The sequence below is a fragment of the Clarias gariepinus genome, chromosome 27 (genome assembly GCF_024256425.1).
Source record: "Clarias gariepinus isolate MV-2021 ecotype Netherlands chromosome 27, CGAR_prim_01v2, whole genome shotgun sequence".
NCBI lineage: Eukaryota > Metazoa > Chordata > Actinopteri > Siluriformes > Clariidae > Clarias > Clarias gariepinus.
In genome coordinates, this window is record NC_071126.1 from 18,268,418 (window position 1) to 18,292,669 (window position 24,252).

Consider the following 24,252-nt stretch of genomic DNA (forward strand, 5'->3'; position numbering starts at 1 on the left):
GATCCGGTGTCCGAGAATACGATGTGCTGTAGCTCCTGCATGCGATACTGACTTATATGATACTGATACTGACTGAGTTTCAGCTTAGTGACTTGTGAGATGATGAATGTGATGGCAGTGACAGCAGAATTAGAGTGAAAGCTGAAGCTTTGGAAGCTGATCTGTTTGAGCAGAGCATACAGAGGAGAAGAAGGAGCGGTGTTTGGACAGAATAAGGACTGAGTGAATGGTGGGTTAACTGCACCTGCACCCTATCAACAGGTAGAATGAGGAGTTGTGTGTAATGCAAGGAATTAATTAATTAGAGTAAAAACAGACCAGCATGTCGATAAAAATTCAAATATGTTAATTATAAAGATTATGTTCCTTTTCATTTTTTCCCCAGGTTTAAGAAAAGATTAAACAAATAAGAATACAGAGTCTTGTGTAAATCAGTCTTTTTTTATTAATCATATCAACAAAATATGCTTGGAATGAAAACTTTTTATAACAACGACTCCATGCACACTGAGTCATTAGCTTTCAGTCATTCACACAGTCTGGAAGGGAGTCTGACTGATGTCCTGTAGTAGATTCTTGTCCAGTTTAAATGCCAGGAATCATGCAATACAATCATTCTTTCCGGACGTCAGTATGTCCCTGGATGGCAGAAACAAAAATTATAATTTTGTTTTCAGACCGTGCAAAGCTGCTCCCAAGAGATTCACCAAGAGATCATCCAGGTTTATGAACTTCCTCCTCCACAAGGGGGCGTTTTTATCCTCAAGTGCAGGACTCCTGATAGGCCCGTATGATGCTGTCGTACGCCGGTGGAGGGGTCTGTGTGACATTGAAGCCTCTCACATTGCTGTTACCCCAGAAGGAGTCCGGTCTGGCCCTGGCCCTTGGCGGGGTGACCATGGAACTGGCTGTGCTGTTAGTCCCGGTGGCTCCGGTGTTGCTGGTCAGGGTGCCGTGGTTTCCTTCCTCGGCCTCGCGGGCGATCTGGCTGCACTGGATCAGCGGGTGGAAGGTGGACGCCCTGAAGCTGTCTTTGCGACCCAGCAGGTCGCCGTGATCGGTGGGTGAAGTCGAGGTCTGCCGATGGAAAGAGAACGCGGCGCTGGCCAGGCTGTTGTTGCTGCGCCGGTCGTAGGCACTGGGCTGGCGGCTGAAGACAGGGCGGGTGCGCGGGGACGAGGGGCGGCCTGAGGGGCGCGGCGACGGCATGCTAGTGATGGTGGCAGACGCACGTCGATGCGCCATCCAAGTAAGGACCACGTACACCAAAGCGCCCAGGAGGAGTCCCACCACCATGGATAGGCAGAATGCAAGGATCACATCGTCTGATGAGAGGAAGCAAAAATAGCAATGAGTGTAGAATAAGTATAAAATTTGGCCTTTTTTAAATGTATATTTACAGTACAGAAGTCTAGGGTAACATTAAGCGGTGTTTAGACTTTTCTTTCATGAGTGAGGAGGAGTTTTTATTACTTCACCCTAAATCTCAAGTTATTTCTCTCCTCCTTCTCCGAACATGCCGTTTCGGTATCTATGCAAATGTGGTGTTGCTGAGCCACACCCACCAGATAACAGCAGGAGCTGAGCAACCATCTGGAGGAGGGGTTCTTCTTATATGAGGTCACATTAGTGGGGAAATCTAATCGGCTTGTTTAAACACAGGCCAAAAGTTTTTTATAAAAAGTAGGTAATGTTTTTTTTTAAATGTTTGTTTGTACACACTGGAGACTGTCTAACCATCCCCTCAAGGTCCCCTTGTAGTCTGGGCAGTTTAAAGGGTGAGGTATTTAGACTATAGTATCACATGACGTGCTATAATGACTCTCTAGTATTTTTTTCTATGCAGTATTGAAGTACATCGGAGGGGATACACTCTTGACCTTCAAGGCTTGTTTTTTCTCATGTTAAAAGAAAGAAACATTGATATTTATTTCCTCTCAAAATAGCATGTGTCACACACACAGACATTACAATGTCGTTACTTCAATTTAGCATCTCTGGGGTTGATCCAGATGACTGGCGCTAGAATACACAATACGAGGTTGTGCTGGGTGAAGTGCTATTTTATAAACTGGATGAAACATTCAATGCTTGCCATCGTATCACTTATACGTTATCGTGTAAGTCTTTGTGTTTATTTACTATTCTTTTTTTTTTAATGCTTCCATGTTGTAACGTATTACATTTCACAGCAAGCCGACTCTCCACACGGTCCCTAATGAAGGAGCCAGAGGCGACAGTGGAAAAGGAAACCGACAGAAGGAAGAAAACAAACGCTGAGGTTTTCTTAGAGACGTTTTTTTTTTCTCTGTCTTTCCAAAGTTTTGGTAAAAGCAGTTAGGAGACGTGCTGTGCTGTTCCGCTCTGCTGAAGTGCTCAGAAGCGCTGTTTGGCTCGGGCAGATAGAGAACGCCGCTTTCAGATGGCTAATGAGGATTATATGGCGTCGGGGCAATTTTCTTCATCATTATGCTGGAAGCCGTAGCACGTAAATGAATTTGAAATGAGGATGTCATTGTGCTACATCAGGCTTTGTGTATGTGAGCACAGGCAGGGAGTCAGTGATTTGAACGTGTTATAAAAAGTTCATAATGGATTGCGGATCTGAAGTGAGGTCTTTCAACGTAGTCACACCTGAGATGAAAATCTCACGTTTACAAGTGAGCCCTGGCCACATTAATGACCCGAAACAACACTGAGGCATAGAATTGGTTTCTACATATTAAACAAATTAACTCATTACTTTAGTTAATTAGTAGGATACACACTAGGGTAATATTCTAGTTTAATGCACTATAAAGAATTTAGAAACAAGATTAAGATTAATTTTTTGTCCTAGAAGCTACATTTCAATATATATATATATATATATAATTATGTATGTATATGTATGTAAATTTATCTTACATAAATTATTATGTAAGGAAAAATTGGGAGGAAAAATAATAATAATAAGAATATAATAAAAAATATTATATATATATAAATTTGTATAGTTATTATTTCATATATATATATATATATATATATATATATATATATATATATATATATATATATATAATTTATTTATTTTTTTAATGAAAAAAATATAGTGTATATACTACAATTATTTATTTATTTTTTAATTTTGGAAGAAAAAAGTGCCTCAAAATCCCTCATATAGTAAGATGTATATAAAAATAAATACAGGAATAAAGTCTGAACCAAACATCAGGAAAGTTCTTCTAAGCTAATAAGGAAAAAAGTTTGCATTTTTTGATATTACATTTGAAATAGCTGATTATTTCACTAACAAGATTAATAATATTTAGGTTATTTAGGATGATGGTACATTGAAGTCTGTTTTTGACGTAACGGTGCACTAAATCTGCTTCAGGAGTTCTACGAGGACTCTGGAGGCCCTGAAAGTTAGAAAAAATAAATCAAAAATATTTCCTGAAGAAAAATCTGGTTTGTGTTTGAACAGGAACCCATAATAGTTTCTTTCTGCTGACAGAATGAAGGACTCGGAGCTGTGAATGGAAAAAATACCTGAGCTCCATCCTGTTTTCGTGGTTGGCTGTACCAAAATTCCCAGCTATTTAATTTTCCATAAGCATCCAAAAAAAAACCCCACAACAACAACAAAAAAAAAAAAACAGTTGTATGCGCTGCCTTTAAAACTCTTTAGTACCTAATAACAGAGAGAAATGTATACTGATATACAGAGAGTGAAGTTTCTTACTGGTGCTGAAGGACTGGAGTATTTCCAGGATGAGATTTGTGCTGTTATCAGCCATCGCTCTGTCCCGACTGAACGAGGACGAGGGAGCCGAGATGCACATTCAGTCTGCTCCTCCAGGTCCCTCACTCTTCCAGCCTCTGGTATATCCCTCCTGATGATGATTCCTCCTTTTTTCCCCCTCCTCTTCCTCCTCCTCCTCCTCCTCCTCCCAGTATTCCACAGGATCGCCTCCAAACCCAGCCTGACTGCCTCACGCTGTTTGTCCAAGAGGGAAGCTGTCACATTTCCTGCTTTTCCTGAGTAAAATTAGCAGCGCCCTCTCCTTATCTCCTCACTCCAGGGTTCCTGTAGGGTGTAGAATTCGAGCCGAGCCAAGTCTAGTTGACATCTGAGCTGAGTTGAGCTGGTTTGGTCTCTGTGTAATTTCCATTGTTTCCTGCTCATCTGTGGTTTAGTCATGGAGCAACGTGGTCACCGCCGAAGTTTTTACATCGTTCAGCTTTCCTCTTTCTCTCATCTTTCCTGCATGGATAATGACGCTGTGCTTCATTCCTTCACTCCTAATGAAAGATCATTTCCTCCTTTCCTCATATACGTCCTATATAATAATAATAATAATAATAATAATAATAGCAGTCTAGGTGATGGATAAAGATTGAGGTCAAACCAAGGTCAAATTCTATTAGTAGTCACGTATAGGAGAAAAAGAAAATCAAATATGTGGAAAAAGCGATGGAAAGAATTTAAAATGAAAACAACAAGATGACCATGTTTAGTTGACTTTCCATGTTTGACCACAGTCTCGACAGGCTGTTTTTTTGGAAATAATGCCCGTACGAGAGGCCGCGCACAAAAACAGGATTTTCGGATCCCTGATCGTGGCTCAGTTTTTCCACCGAAGATGCCAGCGCTGTCCTGGGTTATCCTGACCACACCAGCCTAACTTACAGCACAAACAGTGATAAGATCCATCACATAGGAGGAGGCCCTGTCCCAAACCTGTGTCTCACTTCATAGCTGAATAGTCCACTCAAAGTGCATTAGAGACAGTGAGGAGGTGTAGTGGAGACTGTGTGGATTTGGGACGCACGGCAGGATTGGGTGGACGGTGATGAATGTTAGCTCGGCTGATATTTCCTCTCATTGTTGGCTCATTGTGTAGTGATGTGAAGGAGCCATGCTGGGGGCATTGTGTGTGTGTGTGTGTGTGTGTGTGCATTGTGAGGCATAATCAGGTCGCTGTATACAAACACATGATTTAGATTTGGATTTTGCTAGTTGCTAAGGAAGTTTAGGAATTTAATGACGTAAAACCCTACAATATTCTTCATTCGAAAGGCGAAACTCAGACTGTGTGGGTTCAATTGGGTGATTATAGAATTCCCATTACTTAGATATTTTGCTTCCAAAGCTCCAGACTTTCTCGTGTGTTTAATGTAGTATTGAGTAACAGTTGTCCAGGCTTCCTCCTGAAGGACTGTTTTTTATTTCCCCGTTTTAGAGGAATGTTTTTTTTATTAGTTAAGACACACAGTGACCTATGGATCCTACAAGCATAAAAAAACATTCATATATATTAATGAATATATAAACCAGAGAGAAACAGGTGCAGATGATGACAGATGATCAGACGGTGATTATTATACTGATGATGCTGAATGCTGAGTGGTTGGAACAGATGAGAGGGGAAATGAGATCGCTGCTGAGGCTGATACATAAACACCCAATTTGTAAATTGTATCTTAAAGCACTTTAAAGACTGTCACAGTAAAGTAAATGTTCATGTTTCTTTAATTTAATTCACATAATTTAATATGAAGGAATCAATGAGTTGCTCAAGACTGTACTTAAGTTTGTGTAATTAGTTTAACCTGAATATACAAAAATTTACTTAATAATAATAATAATAATAATAATAATAATAATTGTAATAATCTATAATCTATAATATACATACTATAATATACATATATAATATATATATACTCTATAATATTCTTTATATCAAACTCTATAATAATATAACAAACTAACCATTAACGCAAATTTATACCATTATTTGGGATTATTTATTTTTATTTTAATTGAGAAGAAATTGTTAGAATGTTTAAATGTTTTATTGATTATTAGTATGTCGTTTAATTAATATGATTATTATAAAGTTTGTTATACAGTAGAAATCATTATATATAATAATTGTATATTATATATTATAAAGTATTATTATTATTATTATTATTATAGAGTATGTTCATTGGTAAAGTTAAATTGTTGTTAATTGTAAAATCTTAGTTAGTACATTAATGGTAAAAATGTAAATATTTAGGTTAAACTAATTAACAACCTTCAGTATATTACTGTGCAAAAGTCTTGACCCTCCCTCATTTCTTCATAATAAATTAAATTAAATGATTTAGATTTAATTTAGGAAATTGAAACAATTTCTGTTTACCGTGACAGGCTGCAATGTGCCTAAAGATCTGATATAAAACTTGTTTGTTTGTTTGTTTATGTAACACCCTCAACAACGACCTCATTTCCCCTCTCGTCTGTGTTTTAATTGACGTATCTTCCTAAAATTCCCTTTATGTATGCCGAGTCCTGTTACTGATGTTTGTTTTGAGCAGTAGATGGCACTGTAACTGCTGTCCTGACAGTAGAGCAATTAATCCAGCCTGATATTGTCTTTTACAGATTTTACAGATTTGATATATTTCGTAACCCTGACATTGTTTCTTTACAAGTACAACCAAGAGGATCAGCGTCACACTGACTTTTTACTTTCTTAACGGAAAGTAAATAGCCTCCAGACCCTACACAAGAAAAGCGGTTTAGAGGATGGATGGATGGATGGATAGATAGATAGATGATCATCCTCAGATTTTACCACGGCATGGATTATCGAGATTTTCTTTTCTTTCTTTCTTTTTTTCTCTCTTTCACGCTGATAGATAAAGTGGAAATTACGATGTGTACCATGAGGAGGTCATGAAACGAAGATGGCGACTAGCCACAATTCTTGCTTTTTTGTAGGTCTTTATACAATTCGCGCAGCGTACGAGGTTTTTCCTTGGAAACGTAACAGAATGAGCAGGAGTATTGAATAATACTTAAAGTATTTGGTTTACAGTATTTGGGTAAAAAAATTTTCATCATCTGCATCACTGTGAACTATTCACTTTATAATTGATGGTAACGCTGTTGTTAAGTTTACGGGTGAAGCCTTACACATGACCATCACTTCAGGTCATAATGCAAGCGAACAAACTGATATTTATTATTATACTTTACAAAATTTTTTTTTTATATATTTTTGTGACTTATTTCCATATTTTTTTTATTCTGTAGTTTTAGGAATATTGTCAGTACCCCAATCTTTGACTTGTTTGATTTTTAGAGGTCTGTATTGAACTTACCTTTAGTAGTCACTAGTAATAGTAGTGTTCCAATCCGAACACTAAACTTTATTGTAAACTTTATTGTAAAAATTATTGATCAGTTTACTCACACAGTACAATGCTTCTTGCACTTATTGTGTTTCCTTAAAATCAATCCCAATTTCACTGCACCATGAGTACATTACACACATGTACATCAACTAGGATTACTCACAGGGACGTCAATTCCCGAAGCGTTTGAAAAAGAATATGTGGTCTGATGAATCCAGATCTACCCTTCAGAGTGATGTGTGTCAGGGTAGGAAGAGAGGCAATACAGCCATGCACCCATCATGCATAGTGTCTTATAAGTATCGTACAAGCCTGTGGGGGCAATAAAATGAAGTCAGCTGACGACCTCAATGTACACAGCGGTCCGACTCTCCGCTCATTAATACAAGATCTTCAATACAAATGAATGCAACTCTGAACATTAATAAATCTTTATACGTTTATTGGAACAATGCCACGGCTGTAATAAAAGAAAAAGGGAGTCCAGCGAGTGCACATTTTTCTTTTCACAATTATTATTGTTTTTTGTCCAGGCTGTGTATTTACATCACAAACATGACACAGCTGTCATAGCAGAAGTACAAAGTCAATGTGGGGCAACTAGCATCAGACCGTTGTAAGCATATGGCTTGTGACAGATTTTGCACATCACATTCTTCATGTTGAGATTTTCCTTTGTTGGTGGTTTTCTAAAAACCAAAGTATGCCCAGATCCAATAGCATCCTTTCCCGTTCCGTTTTATGCCATTTTATTTTAGGAAAGGTTATTACAGGGTGTATAACTTAGATACATGGACCAGCAGCTATGGGCGTTATACTGTACACTTACACGTCCCTTGGACTTTAATGGTGTTTCCACCACACAAACGTTGTTTGGGTGTGCTAAAAAAAAACATGCAACCTGCTGTGTTTTAGGAATTTTTATGATTAAAAACAATTATCATCTTTTATAACTGATCACTAACGGCCAAAACATGGTATCGGTGCTATAAAGTGTCTCACCTAGGTGAAAAAGTGAATTATCTGATCGGATCATATAACACTTCTTATCTACTTATCCATGTTTTGTTTTTTGTAAATATGCATAATTAAAAAAAATATTTTTATGTTTTAATGTCTGTAACTTTTTTGAATTAAAATTTTATATCGATCCTAACTGTTATTCAGATGAAACTTGGCCGATTTACATTTCACATGAAAAGACATAAACCTGAAATATTGTATTATTCTAAAATGCTGAATTGTTATAATATTGCAACATGAACTTGACGTGGTTACGGACACTACAGATTTGTTTTTTGGGGAAAATCCTTCATTTTGCACGGGATGCTTTTATGGAAACAACAATTTTTACAGGTCAGTACTCATAAAGTATCAATATTCATAAAAAAATATGAATAATTTGCATTTTAAATTATTATTGTTTGAAGCGAGACAGTATAACACTGAGAAATGGTCGTTTTTTTGGAACTTAACAACATAGCAACCCAACATTTTTAAGGAAACAAGATTGGTCACTTCCATGTTGCATAAACTTTAGAAGTAGCTTCTTTGGCCGCACACATCTTTCTGTATTGTATGTATAATATAAATAAAATCAGCACCAATACTGTGCTTGGGCTAAAATGACTATAACTGACGATCATCACATTAATAGAAGTCACTGATTAGGTCATAGAGTGTTCAGTTCATTCAAAGCAAAGCTTGGCGTTGTGCTGTTTTTGGAAAATAATCCACATCATACTGTATACTGTAGGTTTGACTAAGTGGAGTTGATGATTAATCAGCTAACAGCACAGCACTTTGCCTAGTGAGGACAGTAATGTAACGTCATAATTGTCTGCTTCTAGTTACATTTAAGACTTTCAAAGTGCTGACGCTCGACTCTCCTTTCATGAATGTTTAATAAGCAAAAGACATACAGTATCTACTACTAATATTTTTACGCAACACGGTGTCTCAGCGGTTAGCCTCATTTCTTCAGGATCGATGATTAAATTGGTTTGCATGTTCTCCCTGTGCTTGTCGGGTTTCCTCCAGGTACCCCGGTTTCCTTGCACAGTAAAAAAGACATGCAGAATGGGCTGGTTGACGTTTGCCCGTAGTGTGTGACTGGGTGTCTGAGTGTGTGTGTGTGTGTGTGTGTGTTTGCGCCCTGCGATTTGTTGTCGGCCCTTCCCTCACCTTGTGGCCTGAGATCTCCGAGCACATGGTATAGCCGATGGAGGGTACATTTTTGTATTTATTGTTGCTATAGAAACAATGCAGTATTTCAAATCTGGTACCTGTGATTTGTAGTTACACTTCTGTCGTGGGATGCTGTTATAGAAAATGATTATAATAAATAAATCTTCTGATTAATCTGAATCCCTGGACCCCACGATGAGAACCGAGGCTCTAATCCGTCTGCGTAAATGAGGCACACAGTCAGGACATGTTGTACGCTCAGCCAGCAGAATACAAATGAAATGGTATGAAGTGAGCTGAAAGAGTTGCTACGCTGCATTGCCCACATTGCGCTGTGTTATGCCAGTGTGTGTGTGTGTGTGTGTGTGTGTGTGTGTGTGATGCTGCACGTCAGGAGTCTAATGAGCTTTTCGGTATTATGCTGATGACGGCTCTTTCTTAGGGCTTTGCTTTACTGGAGTAGAAGCGTGTGCATGTGTGTGTGTGTGTGTGTTTGTGCAGATAAGATTCAGATGTTGATGATGTACTCTCAGTCAGTACGTGCCTCTTCTCTGCAGCAGAAACCCCGCGTCCACAGAGAGCGCTCCCTTTAGAGGTCACATTGCTGAAAGAAAGAGGCGAAGTCAGCAGTCTGACTGGAACGAGGTGCAGTGGAGCTTCTCCTTTTCCCTTTTTTTCCCCTCTTCACACTGTACGTAGTCCCGCCCCTTTGCGCCTGTGTGCCATAACGTGATATGAGTGTTAGCGCAGAGCCGCTGAAAAATCCCACTAAATTTCCCTCTGTGGGTAAAGAGAATGTTTTCTCTATGGATTTCAGCTTCTGTGTGTGTGTCAGTTATTAATCGTTAAAAGGTTTAATATCAGCTATTAAGCGTAATAATGGCCTCTGCAGCACTGATGTTACAGAACGCTGCAGTATGAAAACATTCTCGAGGCAGTCTGGTCACAGGATCTTTACTGCCCAATGATTATGTAAACGTAATTATTATTGCAGCAATACACTCTGATAAAATCTGAATCTAAATAAAAATAGGAATACAAACGCTAAGAAAAAGAATAAAAATCATGCCAGTTCCAGGTGAGCCATTTTAATGAAAAACTTGATTAAAAATAGTCAATGATGATAGTAACAGGGCCAACAACAACAACAACAACAACAACAAGGTAATAAAGAATAAGATTTTTTCAAATTAAAACAAATAATCATTATATTCATAATTTTTAGCAATAATACTGTATGTAGGAAGCTATATATTCAAGAAAACTGTTTGTCATTATTATTATCATTATTATTATAATTTTTATTATTATTATTAATAATAATAGGATTTTTAAAACTAAAAAGTAATACATTTTTATACAACTTTTAACAATAATAAATAAGAAGCAAAACATTCTAGAAGATAATAATAATAATAATAATAATATTATTATTATTATTATTATCATTAAGATAAAAAGTAATAATTTTCTATATAACTTTTATCAATAATAAATAAGAAGCAATCATTTCTGGAAAATAATAATAATAATAATAATAACAATAATAAACTCATGACCATAATCATCATGATAATATTCTAATAAAAAGATATGTTTTCTTTTTTATAAAAAATATTTTATATATAATTTACAATAACAATTATAAATAAAAAGCACCACATTTTTGCAAATTATATAATAATAATAATAATAATAATAATAATAATAATAATAAAAGGAGCATGAAATATAATTTTTTTTAGATAAAAATGTTATCATTATCATTATCTTTTAATAATAACAAATAAGAAGCAATATATTCTGGAAAATGTTAATACTTATAATAGAATAATAAGAATAATATAGTAATAATTAATTTAAAGTTTAATAAAAAATAATATATAATTTACAATTGCAATACATTGCAATAATAAATATTTTTATTATTATTTTATTATTATTACTATTTATTATTATTACGAAATGTACATACTAATTTATTGCACTTACATTTTTATAATAATAATAATAATAATAATAATAATAATAATAAAGAGGCTGATTAGAATTTTCTGTTTATAGCTGCTATAACAGAAGTGAGAACATGGACATGTTTTGTGGATGTTCCAAAATATTAAATGTTACTGCAAATGCAAAAAAAAAAAATGATGTTTTGTAACATTAAGTCCATTAATTAATCATTAATAATCAAGGAATAAAACACTCCAGAATTTGTTGCTGAGGCAAAACAATCCACTTGAGGGTGTGTAACGGTGATTTCGACTCTGCTGATTAGTTTCCTAAAACAGCACGATGTTCAATTCCTAACATGGTGTTAAAATACACATACTGTACATAGCACATGTATGATAACCTGAGTGTGTGTGTGTGTGTGAGCTGTGCTCTGATTGGACACAAGGTGGCAGTGATTACAAATAATACCATTCTGGGTGTGTGTGTGTGTGTGTGTGTGTGTGTGTGTGTGTACTGGTGAGAGACAGAACAGGAGTGCAGAGAGGCTGCAGTCTGCTGAAGCTATAAGCACAACTTCAGAGGACGTAACAGAGCACATCCAGATTTTTTCATCGTTTTGTCTCGGCAGATGTCTGATCTTACAGACACCCACTTGAGCTGATCGCTGATCGGAGCTGGAGTCGGAGCCAGAGCCTGCGTCTGCGCCTGGCACGGGATGGCATCTGCCCGGCACTATGGACGATCGGCCAGGGACATCGCCAGCGTGATGCAGAGGCTGCAGGGTAGGTGCTGATGATGCACGCTTTCTCTTAAGGTGACCTCGGCACGCTGCTGTAGCATGACGCAGCACATCCTCTCAGGAGCAGCAAGGAACAGGAGGAGAATCAATCCTGAAGTTATAAGAGCAAGTCATTGCATTGCAACGACTCCAGAGATTAGAAATGAATTAGAATACATAGATACATGCCGTATGTACTGTTTAGTGCACTTGGTCGCCAGAGTTACCCTTTACACTGGTGTTTGTTAGACTGCACGCTCTTGACATCACAGGATGCACTAAAATGACGTAGACGGTTTAACTGTACAATAAACGTCATAATGTTCACATATTTTATGCTTGCACAGGCATCGGAACATTTGGATCATTTATTATGAACGAAGATATTTTTTATTTCTGAAATTAACAACACATTATGTCCAAGGTAATATTATTTACAGACGACTTGTTTTTAAGAAATTTTGACCTTGTGGAGACATTTTGCAAAGATTTACAAAAATACAGCTTCTAATTAAAAAACAAACAAACAAACAAACAAACAAACAAACAAACAAACAGACACTAAGAGAGACACTGTGGTTAAGGCTGGGATTTGAGGTTAAGGATGGTAAAGCAAGGATGTACATTATGTGTGTGTGAGTGTGTGTGCGTGTGTGTGTTAAAGTTTGCTTGGACAGATCACAAGGTCAGAGCTTCTATTAGCTATTAGCTAAAATATGTTTTATTATTTCGCCCACGTCAGCAGTTTTTTTCTCTGTTTCGATCACACGGATGCTCAAACTATTGACCAACATGATCAGAGAAAAGGACACTGAGTTTCTAGGGGAAAAAAACAAAACAAAAAAACAGAGAGAATTCTAGACATGATGGTGACGGGAGATTGAGAAATAGCATATAAGTACAAAGGGACAAATAAAAGGAAGGGTTGAAATGAAAAAGAGGAATCGGAGTTCAGGAATACGATAAAGTGAGGGAGTGATGTAGGGAGTGACGGAGGGAGTGATGTAGGGAGTGACGGAGGGAGTGACGGAGTGAGGGAGTGACGGAGGGAGTGACGGAGTGAGGGAGTGATGGAGGGAGTGACGGAGGGAGTGACGGAGTGAGGGAGTGATGGAGGGAGTGACGGAGGGAGTGACGGAGTGAGGGAGTGATGGAGGGAGTGACGGAGGGAGTGACGGAGAGGGAGGGGTGTGTTAAGTGTGACGTGTGTGTAATCTGCTGAAGAGCTGACTCTGTAAAGAGAAGAAGAGACCCTCTTTAAGCAGGAGCCAAATAAAGATCACGTCTTTTAAAACTACAATGGTCGTTCAAGTCAAACCGGGACTGTACAGAATAACAGAACACATTTATAATATAGTCAAACCTCTCTTTATTTCTCGATATAATCCCCTGCTACACTAATGCACGTATCCCAGTGTTTCACTAGTGCTTGGACACCATCAAGGTAGAAAGTTTTCTCAGTACTGCCTGTCTGATTCACGTCTGGAACGCTGGCCTCCCAGGAACTCCTTTAATACATGATATTAAAATGAGAATTACACAAAATCAAGAGGTTTCATTTGTTATTTTGTAAACAAAATAAAAACTGTTACATAATTATTGTAAATAAAGAGAAAGTAGCTTAAAGCTGACACTCTACCTGGCTATGACTTTATTATTCGGTATATCGTAAAAATCAATGTTTTATATATCCAATTTAATTGTAATTACACAACATTTAGTTTCGACTGTGTAATCTGATTGGACGACATGCATTCCACGACTGGTGATATAGAGCTGTACTACTTGGACTAGCTTTATATTTAGTGCTAATTAGGATTGAACCAGAAAGATAACAGAGCTGATATTCTAAAGTGTAATAAGTAGAAATATAAAGAGAAACTTCATGCTTCATGGGATTTACTGGACTGTCCACCACCTCCATGGTTTATTCTAAGGGTTTAAAACTACTTTCACTTCTCTTTTCACTTTTACTTACACTAACTGTCAGTCGCCAGGATTGTTAGTTCTACCATCCGTGAAAGGATTGGTGTAGGCGGAGCTAAATATCTCGTTAAATAAAGAAACAAATCATAATCTGTTAATAATAAATGCTGTCTGTCGTCCTGAATGTCAACACAACTCCAGCTGATATTCAATACAACAGCACTCCTTTGAATATTATACTGCTGAATCATAAACCTCTCTTTTGAGGTTATTAAGAAGAAATAAAACAACAACAAACGTGTCACGTGACCAAGAAACTGAAGACTTTCCAGTGGTGGAAAAACTTTAATCTCAATCGCTGACGATTACAAAATATCAACATTTTTCTATCCTCCCATAAATCCCAAATAAACACCTTCTTATAGAAGACATTTACATTATCGATGGTTTTACAGTACGTCGTTTGTTTTCAGTATATCAACGTAGCGGCACAGTGGTGTAGTGGACAGCGCAGTCTCAGTGCACCTGCACCACCAGGTCCTGGGTACGATTTCCACATGGGGTCTGTGTGCATGGAGTTTGCATGTTGTTCTCGGTGGGTTTCCTTCCACAGGTTGATTGGCGTTCCCAAATTGAGTGTGTAAATGAGTGTATGTTAACCGGAGGTTTTACTGTACCACGGTCGTACAAATGGGAATAAATACAACGGTTACCATTATCCTCCACGGTCAGTATTCGGACGTGTACACCTTCTGACCAATCAGAATCGAGAAATTACTGTAACTCTAAATAAGTAAGGAACAATCAATAATTTATGAAAAACGTGACTCCATGTATCTATGCGTAATATGTTTTTTTTCCTTTCCTATATTTTCCCAAATCCCGATATACAGTAATCCTGTATGGTGTCTATATTTACATGATAGCAGCGACAAACGACAAGACTGAACCTTCACACATTACTGCGGGAACGTTCCCAAAAATCCTGAGTAATTACAGATCTGCTGTCATCACACGTCCCGCTGAAAACATCTCCATTATTTTCCCTTTTGTCTTCGTCATGTCTGAGCACGAACTCATTTTAATTACAGACAATATGAACTCTCTCGTTCTTCGCCGCAACAATGTAACAGCAATTATCACCACAATGGATAAATAATGATGGAAATAATGGATTGCGTGTGGTATATAGTTAGACCCCCCTCCCCCCACCCCTTTTGCCCCACCCTCTCACCCGCACCCCCATCTACCTCCTTCCTACCCCTTCCTTGTCTTTTCTTCTTCCTTGTTCTTCCTTGTTCTTTTGTAAAGAAAATTAACGATTATATCTTGTTTTTTTTTTTTTTGGAAGCTTTCTAATGTACGTCTTTTGCTCCGCGTATTAAACGGGTCTGAATTTGCAGTTCTGCCCAATTTGCATTCTTCTTCCATCATAGCTTATCATTTCTCGCTAAAAGAAAAAAAAAAAAAGTGTTACAGTGTGTAATTAACATGTTGAAGGTGTGAGCGTCGGTCCCCATGGAAACCAGATGTGGCGTGAGGAGATTGACGGCACGTCAGGACGGAGGCGGGCGACTCCCGTGGACGCGCTTCAGTCTGAAAACTCTGAATTATTCGCGTAAGCCACATGTCCGTGAATGGGCCGCGTTCTGGGTTTAACCGTAATCAGGAGGAAATACGATTCTAACCTTATTTACAGTGGTGTTTTTTTTTTTTCTTTAGCAGGCATTTTTTCACGTACAGTATGTTATATGTTGAAATCAAGTTGATTTTCCGAGTAGCAAAATCCATATTTGGTCGCTCCTATAGGGAGATCGGATAATTCAGAGTCACGACGTGCAGTTAAATGCATCGTTAGCCTCGTGTATATCAGTGTTTGTGGGTTTGATTGACCAGGGAAGGATTGAACATACTGTGTAAGCAGATGCGTGAGTGTATAGAGCCAATAAATCACAAGTAACTGGAGAAAAGGGAAAGCAAAGCCTTCAGGGCACACAATATTTTTTGTTCGTTTAATTTTTCAGTGAGATAAAAAGCTAAATTCAATTTGACCAAATAAAACAAAATTATTAACGATAAAAAAAAGACATGTCCAAACCACAGGTGCACAATGGAAGGATGAGCACTTCGCCCTACGTCGCCCCCTAGTGTTTATAGAGCGTTATAATACAACTGTTGTGAATGGAGAGCAGCTGCCTGCCAAAACCCACATTCACACCCAGTCACAGAAGCACATTCAGCAAAAACACACATCTGATAACGTGATGTCGTCTTAAACAACACGCCGTCTCCTTAATAATCGCTTCCAAGTCCGTGTCGTTCTGTTCACGGCTAACGCAAGCTCCAAAGCTTGGGGGATTGTACATATAGACAGTGCACTTGATTTCTATTGAACGCTAGTTGGGATTTTACCCAAAACTCTGAAGTGGAAATATATACTGTAGAAAAACTTATGAGATTTACAGGACTGTCCACCACCTCCATGGTTTATTCTCGTCACCATTCGGTGAGATACAGTAGTACCAGCCGGTCACCAGCTCCGCCAGTCACTGTTATTTAGTTCCACCAGTATATGTGTTTGTGGAGCAAAATAACTGATTCAATAAAGAAACAAATCATATTCTGTTGATAATAAATGATGTTTGCGGTCATGCTGTTGTATTAAACGCCAGGCTGTGATAAATAGACTTCAGTATTCGGACTGCAGCGCACCTTCGACCGTGCTGATATTCAGAGCAACAGCACTCCCTTCAACGTGACATTGCTTAATTGTTAAACTTTTCTTTTTCTGCCTTTTGAAGTCAACAAGATAAAAAAGTATAAAGATTAAAAAAAAAAAAAAAGGTGAGGACGGTTACTTCACTCCATGTCGCCCCCTAGTGCTTATAGCACGTTATACATATGGTGCTAGTGTTATATTGCGCGAAATTCGATACAACCTCATTTTCACTGAGATTAAAATATTGGCACCCTCTCGTACAGCTTATTACGCTCTGTTTATAAACTGTGTATCGTGATCACTATTGTATCTAGGAGAGACGTTCACAATTTACACCTAGCATGAACATTTTACCTCCGTAAAAAAAAAAATTCTTTGCTAATACTGTAATATGTTAATGTTTAACTCATGTCAAGTCCCCGCCCCTTAAAGCTCGAGTAAGCTCCTTATACTTTCATTATAAAACCGATCCAGATTTTGGATTAGTTTCGTTGCCGTGCCGTGGTATTGAGGTGGTTACTCAAATCATTTCTAAAAAAAAATAAAAAATTTGAATCTTTATAAAATCAGCAGTTTTTGTTCTTGTTTTTCTTTCGAATGAAAAGATTTTGACGGGCGAATCAGACTAATTAGTTCCTCGTCTTTGATCCGAACAGATTAGCATTTCTCAGTGTGTGTGTGTGTGAGTGTGTAAGAGTGAATAAGGTGCATTTAGTCCCCCTTTAGTGGATAAAAATCCTAAATGGTCACATTCACTCTCTTCCGAATGCACCGTTCTACGTCTTAAAACTCTTGCTAATGAACACCTGTCTCTCATGTGCACGTCTCCACCCACTAACACACTTTGCTATATTTCTAATCATTCTGTCTATATTTTCTTCATTATGTCTGAAATATGCACATTTTCATTCTTTCTTTCCCCGCCGGTGATTTCCCAGCAGTCTGTTATCACTTAGCCGAGTTTTAAGCGTTACACACTTTGCACTGCGTGTACATTATGCATCTCTGGGTGGATTTTAATGAACGAGATCTCCTGATTCCATTTGCATCTATAACTGGTTGCTTTTTCTTTTTCTATTCCAAATGAGCTCGGGAATGGTATTGTCCGTGTCTCACTTTCCACCGTCTTCCTCCTACACAGTGGTGGCTTGAAAGAAAAAAAAAAAAAAGGAAAAAACAGCAATTAGCAGTACCATATGGCAGGAAAACGGGGAGCACTTTGAAGACCTCCCAGACTCAAACCTCGATCCGTATGTTGAGGAATCCCGCCATCCGTTGTCTCTCGTTATTTCGGCATCTTCTCGTCGCACTTTTGCGTGTGTGGTCCACGACAGCGCTGCCACCTCCGGGAGCGGCGTTTAATCCTGCGTGTCCTCCTGAAGAATCCCCGAGGACTCCGTGTGTGCACTCATTAACGCTTTCTTTCCTCCTGGCCAGAACTGGATGGTGAATCTGAAGCCAGCATGATGCTGAAGCTGTGGAATGATCATCCCTTTTTATTTCTGTAGGGTTTATAAACGAGCTCTTGCTCACGTCCGGTCCGGCTTGCCTTTATGATTAAGAAATAAAAAACGTCAGGGTGTGCTGTAAAAGGATTGCAACCGTGTTAAAAGCGTACAAAAGAAAAGCCACTTTAAGAGAAGTAAAAGACTTTATGTTGTTCTAGTTAGTCCTTGGTGACATGGTGGATTAAAGGTTAGCACTGCACCTCAAGGGTCTGGGTTCGATTCCTTCTACATTCCAAAGGCATGCAGATTAAAACTGGTGTGTTTCCAAATTGCCCATGTGTGTGTGCCCTGTGACGGATTGGCCTCCTGTCCAGGGTGTACCCCCCACAATCCATCGCAGGGCACACACACATACACACACTCTCATTCACACACTACGAGCAATTTGGGAACGCCAATTAGTCTAATTGTGGGAGGAAACCGGAGTACCCGGAGGAAACCCACCAAACACGGGGAGAACATGCAAACTCCTTGCACATTTAGGTGGGAATCAAACCTGGCAGGGAATCGAACCCAGGCCCTGGAGGTGCAAGGCGTAAGTGTTACCACTACACGCCCATTTTGGTTTAATCTTATCGTGATAAAAATGTATGGGATGATTGATTGTAAACGTTCCAATATTTTTGGTAATGCTCATAATTTGGTGGTTTATTCGGATTTTAGATTAGATCTATCTATTAGGCATGTTTTGCTAACTGTATAACAAATTGTGTATGTGAGAGAGAGAGAGAGAGAGAGAGAGAGTGAGAGAGAGATTGGCGATTAAGAGCATGTGATGTCAGACAGCGTGATGATGGATGTGATACCCAGGCATCTAGGAAGAGAAAGAGAATTCTCTGGGATTTCATCGACCTCTCCGACTGTTTGAGAGGGGAAAAAAAAAGCCAGATATCCTGATTCCAACACATCAGTGAGAAAGTAGCACACCAGTAACGTGCTCACACAGAGAGAGAGAGAGAGAGAGAATAATGAGGGAGGGAGACACATGGAGGTCAGCACATGTACTTCAGCTCTCTCTTTACCACTGCTGGCACGAAGCCACACGAGCCCAGGGAAAAAAAAAAAAAAAAGCCATATTGGCTTGGCGAGCTGCCACAGTGGCAGTGTGTAATGTTATGCCAGAGATGGCAGGGACAGGAGCGCTCTGTACTGACCAGTCACCTTGAGCGCCGTCTCAGAGCCTCCTGCTCTCATTAAGCTCATGCCGTTGAAAATCTAAGCAGGTTATTTCAAATCCAGCGCGGATCAAGCTCAGCCTCTATACTTCCTGCAAATAATTGATGAGATTTGTGAGATATGTGTGTTTGTGTGTTTGTGTGTGTGTAGGCATGTAAGCCCACGTGCACGGATGTGTGTTTGGAAATGCAGCCGTTCCTCCTTTCATTTAGCACAATGCTTCCTCTCAAAGCGTTCAATCCGATTAGAAAGTCCATTCACCTGCCAATCAGAGTGTGTAATCGCCAGATCAGACTCAGTCGGCCGCCGCCCGAACCCTACAGAGTGGGTGAACCAGGCCGTGCCCCGATAATCATCCTCTTGTGCTGCTGTCAATCAACGGACCAAACGAACAGTGTCCGAAGGCTTTTAAAGGGCAAGTGTTTGTATTGTTGTAGCGCACGCGGCTCCGTGTGAAAAGGAAAGCTTGATTTTAACGCTGATAGGATAAAACAGTCAGAGTAAAATGTTATGACCTACTGTAGTAGCCGAGTTCATTCTTTTTGTATGCACGAGACTGCGCGACATACCGCTTCGATCGACTATCACTGACTCGCCATACACATGTCGTTTCTCAAGACCGCGGCTAAGCAAATTCATAAGACCGTGGCCAAGGCAATCCATCAAACCGTAGCTGATTCGATTCATGAGAACATTGATGAGTCAATTTGTCACACCGTAGCCATAGAGTCGATCTCGCAGACAATAGCTGGGTCCTTTCATGAAACCAGACTGTAAACGCGTGGCAGATTCAATGCATCAAATCACAGCTGACTCGACCCGTCAGACCGTAGCTGGGTCGATCTGCTAGACGACAGCCGAGATCTTTCGCCAGACCTTAGACGAGTGGACGATTTATCAGATCAAGTCGATTCGGCCTATAGTTGGGTCTATTTGTACTGCAGTAAATGTGTATTATACAGTAGCTAAGCCTTTGAATAAACCTTTTTACCTGAGTAAATGCGTCTGATGATGGATAAAACGATTCATGCAAGTCGACCACTCAAATCATGGTCGAAAGGATTTCAGATATCCGCGTCTGTTTAAGAGTTTGTAGAAAGCCGATTTGGCGATGGATTCGGGAAAGAAAGTTGATTCAAAAGATGAAAGACGAGTCGATTTATCTGATGATTTCGGTGTCGATTCAATAGATGTTCATGTGATATATGGTGTTTTGTTTTTAATGAAAAAAAAAACGTGTAATAATTAGTAAATGTATATAGTATACAAGGAACGAAACCTTACAACATCGCGTTCGGTATAAATAATTTATTTGAACCATGCACGGAGACGTCCCTTAAACAGCAGTCTGGTCTTCAGTGACGGTAACGTGTCCGGTCCCCTCTAACTGACAGTAACTGATTCATCAGATACCGCGACTCCTTTAGCCTCCAGGAACATCACTGGCGCTAACACTCACCTGCAGGTGAAAAGGGAATTGTATTTATCTCACAAAGGCAGCTCGACAAGTCGATGTTCCCCGCGCATCAGACCGCTCCCTGAAACAATCAAAAGAAACGTGATGGAGCGTTCGTTGCCTCTGGCAGCTCGTGTGATGTGTTGAAGGTCGCAAGGGCATCTGTTGACCTTGTGTCAGGGATTTGGGTCCCTGAAGAGCGCTTGTGTTTGATGAGAGATGTGTAGAAGATCTGTTCATTCTCTCTCTCTTGTTCGTGGTCCTAATGAGTACCTATACGCTGCCTAGAGCACACACGCTGTGGAGAAGGTAGAAGCGATACGGTGTCCATCAGCAGCCTCCCAGGCTGTTCTCTAAGTCTGTTTTTCATCTATCATGCGAGCAGTGTGTGGGATGAACAGCTCAGCCTGTCTGACCCAGTTCTGCCATCAACACCGCTAGCTTTTAATCAACCCGAAAGTCCACAAAGCTTATTTTAGGATCTCCATGGCGAGACTCGCGATAGTACTCGATCCCGGCTGGTTAGGAATTCATGAGAACAAATGAACTCCCACGAGACACTTTATTCATAATTGAGTGGAAAAGTATGAATATATAGTGGATATAAAAAGTCTACCTAAATCTGTTAACAGCGTAGGTTTTAGGGAAAACTTCAGAAAATAAACTGATTGCATAATAACAAATTCAATTCAATTTAATTTTATATAGCGTTTTTAACAACAGACATCGTCTCAAAGCAGCTTCACGAAATTGAAAAAGAAAATGATGGAAATGTGTATGAGCGATGTATAGATCAAAATGATCAGATAGTCCATGATGAGCAAGCCAAACTCCCTGAGATGGCAGGAGGAGGAAACCTTGAGAGGAACCAGACTCAACAGGGAATCCATCCTCATCTGGGTGATAACGGATAGCAGGGGTTGATCTGCATCATACTGTGTGTTTGGCAGCTGGAAGTTCAGCATAACTGGAGATGCTTAAGTTAACATGGAGTCCAGTTCGGCACCAGGATGTTCAGCATGTGCAGCTCCAAACCATCACGAAGCAGAAATCAGACGGAGGTGGTCCTTGGATAGTAACTTTTATACACTCTGAACAGGGAAGTGATCTGGATTCAGCACACATATATATAAAGGTTTTTTTTTTCTTGGGTGTTCTTTCCCTGGTGACGCCGTGGTCCTCAAAGATCTCATGAAGGATGTACATGAAAAAAAAGTCAATAAAATGGCTAATAAATAATGCCATTCATAAAATATTTACCCTGGAACACTGTAAAGGCCATCATCAAATATCAGAGACAATCAGAAGTGACCTCATAGTGACGTCATCACCAAGACCTGGATGTGGTGTCCTACATCCAGGAGAAAGCGTATCGGGAGTCTCCCAAGAAACCTAAAGACTAGTACTGATAAGGGATTATTAATTGATTGGGTGGGTGAGAATTAGCCGGTGTGTTCTAGCTGGGATAACATTGGCGACCTTATTTTCACGCAGGATATAACCTGCAGTTCCCTGGAAAACAGCTGTCAAGAAAATGTTCTCCGTCCATCCCAATAATGACCCAAGATTCCACCAAAGCAATCAACAAAGGAAGGGCTTGAGAAGAAGAAGATCCACACCGGTCCAGTCAGAGCTCATCTCTACATCATCCAGTTGAACCATTAAGACCACTAAGCCACTGTGCCGCCACAACAGCTTATTCAAGGATATAATTTATATGTCTTATAAAAAAAAATGTAAAGAAAGAAAATACTACTCGGCCATAATGTGTGCCGCTGTGACTTCCTAAACACGTTAAGGGCATTTGCCAGCTCTCCACACACAGACACACGCACACACACACACACACACACACACACACACTGTAAGAGCATCCGACTTCAAAAGGCGACCAAATGTCATGAAGCAGAAATAGGAAGAAATCGTTACTGTAGTAATCATTTGGACTTGTTCAACAAAAAAAAAAAAGAGAAGAGAAAAACGAAGAATTTCTGCAGACGTATTATAGCAGCTCTGTAATTAGCCATGATAATTAGGCAGCATTAGGAAACGATTTGTTTGAAAAGGTCCACGTGTGTGTGTTTAGCCGGAGCGCTGAATGGGGCACGAGGGCTCTTCTCACATCGAGAGACTTCCGCCGTCCGGAAGAGCACATAACTGTCACTTGGCGAGACTTTATGGGTTTAATGGCTAGTGAGATAGGGCAATAGGTTTGTGTGTGTGTGTGTGTGTGTGTGTGTGTGTGAGAGAGACAGAGACTTGAGAGAGAGAGAGAGAGAGAGATAAAGACAGCACCTGTTTGTTCCTGCAGGGGGTTCATTAGTGCAGATTTATGGAGTGGATCATTATGGGATGGAGATTGGTAGATGTTCATATTGAAAGCATGTCCTCGGGGAAATCTCTAATGGAGAAACAAAAAAAAAAAAGAGGCAAGACTTTTATTAACCCATTTAATCTCAGCAATAGGATTTATGATATTATTTTTAGTTTGTATTTCACTTTGATTTGAAATACATGAGATCGATTTTACGTAAGAGGGTACAGCTGAGAGTGAAGACGTGTGCGCTGAATGTTTACGGGAGGGAAGTGAACAACAAATAACAAAAACAACCCTGCAATAATAATAATAATAATAATAATAATAATAAAGTATTTAATAGAGCTAATGTATGAAACATGTTACTGATGTTTATACTACAATGATGTTGAATTCTGCATTCTGATTGGACAGCATTATATTTCTGTGCCTCTTTAATCCATTATGGTTTCTATGGTAACCGCACATTCACAAAGGCTTGTACGGTAAATGCTCTATTCTGAATTACGTTTGCAGCGTTTGGCAGAAGCCCTTACTCGGAGCGACTTACATTTTCTCATTACACTTCTGAGCAGTTGAGTGTTAAGGGCCTTGCTCAAGGGCCCAGCAGGTGGAACCTGAGACTTATCAAATACATGCAGAAAACTTTACTTTTATATAGTAATACTTACATCTTCCGAATCTGACGTTGGATCCATGGGTGAGATTTAGTATTTTCTTACCAAACCAGCTCAGAATCGTTCCTCATTGAAGAAGCGGAACTTTCGAGATACCATTTAGGAAATTGGCAAATAAACCATAGCAACTGCCTCTTTACTGAAAAAAAAATAATAATAAAGTGGCGACTCCTGTCTGTCGCCGAGCCGGAGGAGATTTGTACAGTTTCTCCTTTTCTCGCCTCGACCCATAAGATCCCAGAATATCGGGAACCTCTAAGGTGCTGTTAACTTCCTCTAAGAGGTGGTTATATGTCAACATCAAACCAGAAATTAGAAAGGTTTATAGACTTAAAACCTTTTATTACCCAGTGAACCACTGAAAAGCGTTTAGGAG

The 24,252-nt window shown here is 39.2% G+C and overlaps 2 protein-coding genes across 2 annotated transcripts in view; one reads left to right on the forward strand and one right to left on the reverse strand.

The window, feature by feature from the left end:
- Window positions 1–433: 433 nt before the first annotated feature.
- Window positions 434–3,889, reverse strand: myct1a (myc target 1a). Its single transcript, XM_053489194.1, has 2 exons — window positions 3,728–3,889; window positions 434–1,325 (listed from the first exon to the last, which is right to left on the reverse strand). The coding sequence occupies exons 1-2, from the start codon at window positions 3,825–3,827 to the stop codon at window positions 763–765; spliced, it is 663 nt and encodes a 220-aa protein (XP_053345169.1). The 5' UTR covers window positions 3,828–3,889; the 3' UTR covers window positions 434–762.
- Window positions 3,890–12,034: 8,145 nt separating this feature from the next.
- Window positions 12,035–24,252, forward strand: part of syne1a (spectrin repeat containing, nuclear envelope 1a) — a 202,842-nt gene continuing 190,624 nt past the window's right edge. The window contains 1 exon segment of the mRNA XM_053488825.1: window positions 12,035–12,101. Within this exon segment, the coding sequence (XP_053344800.1) occupies window positions 12,035–12,101 (67 nt within the window).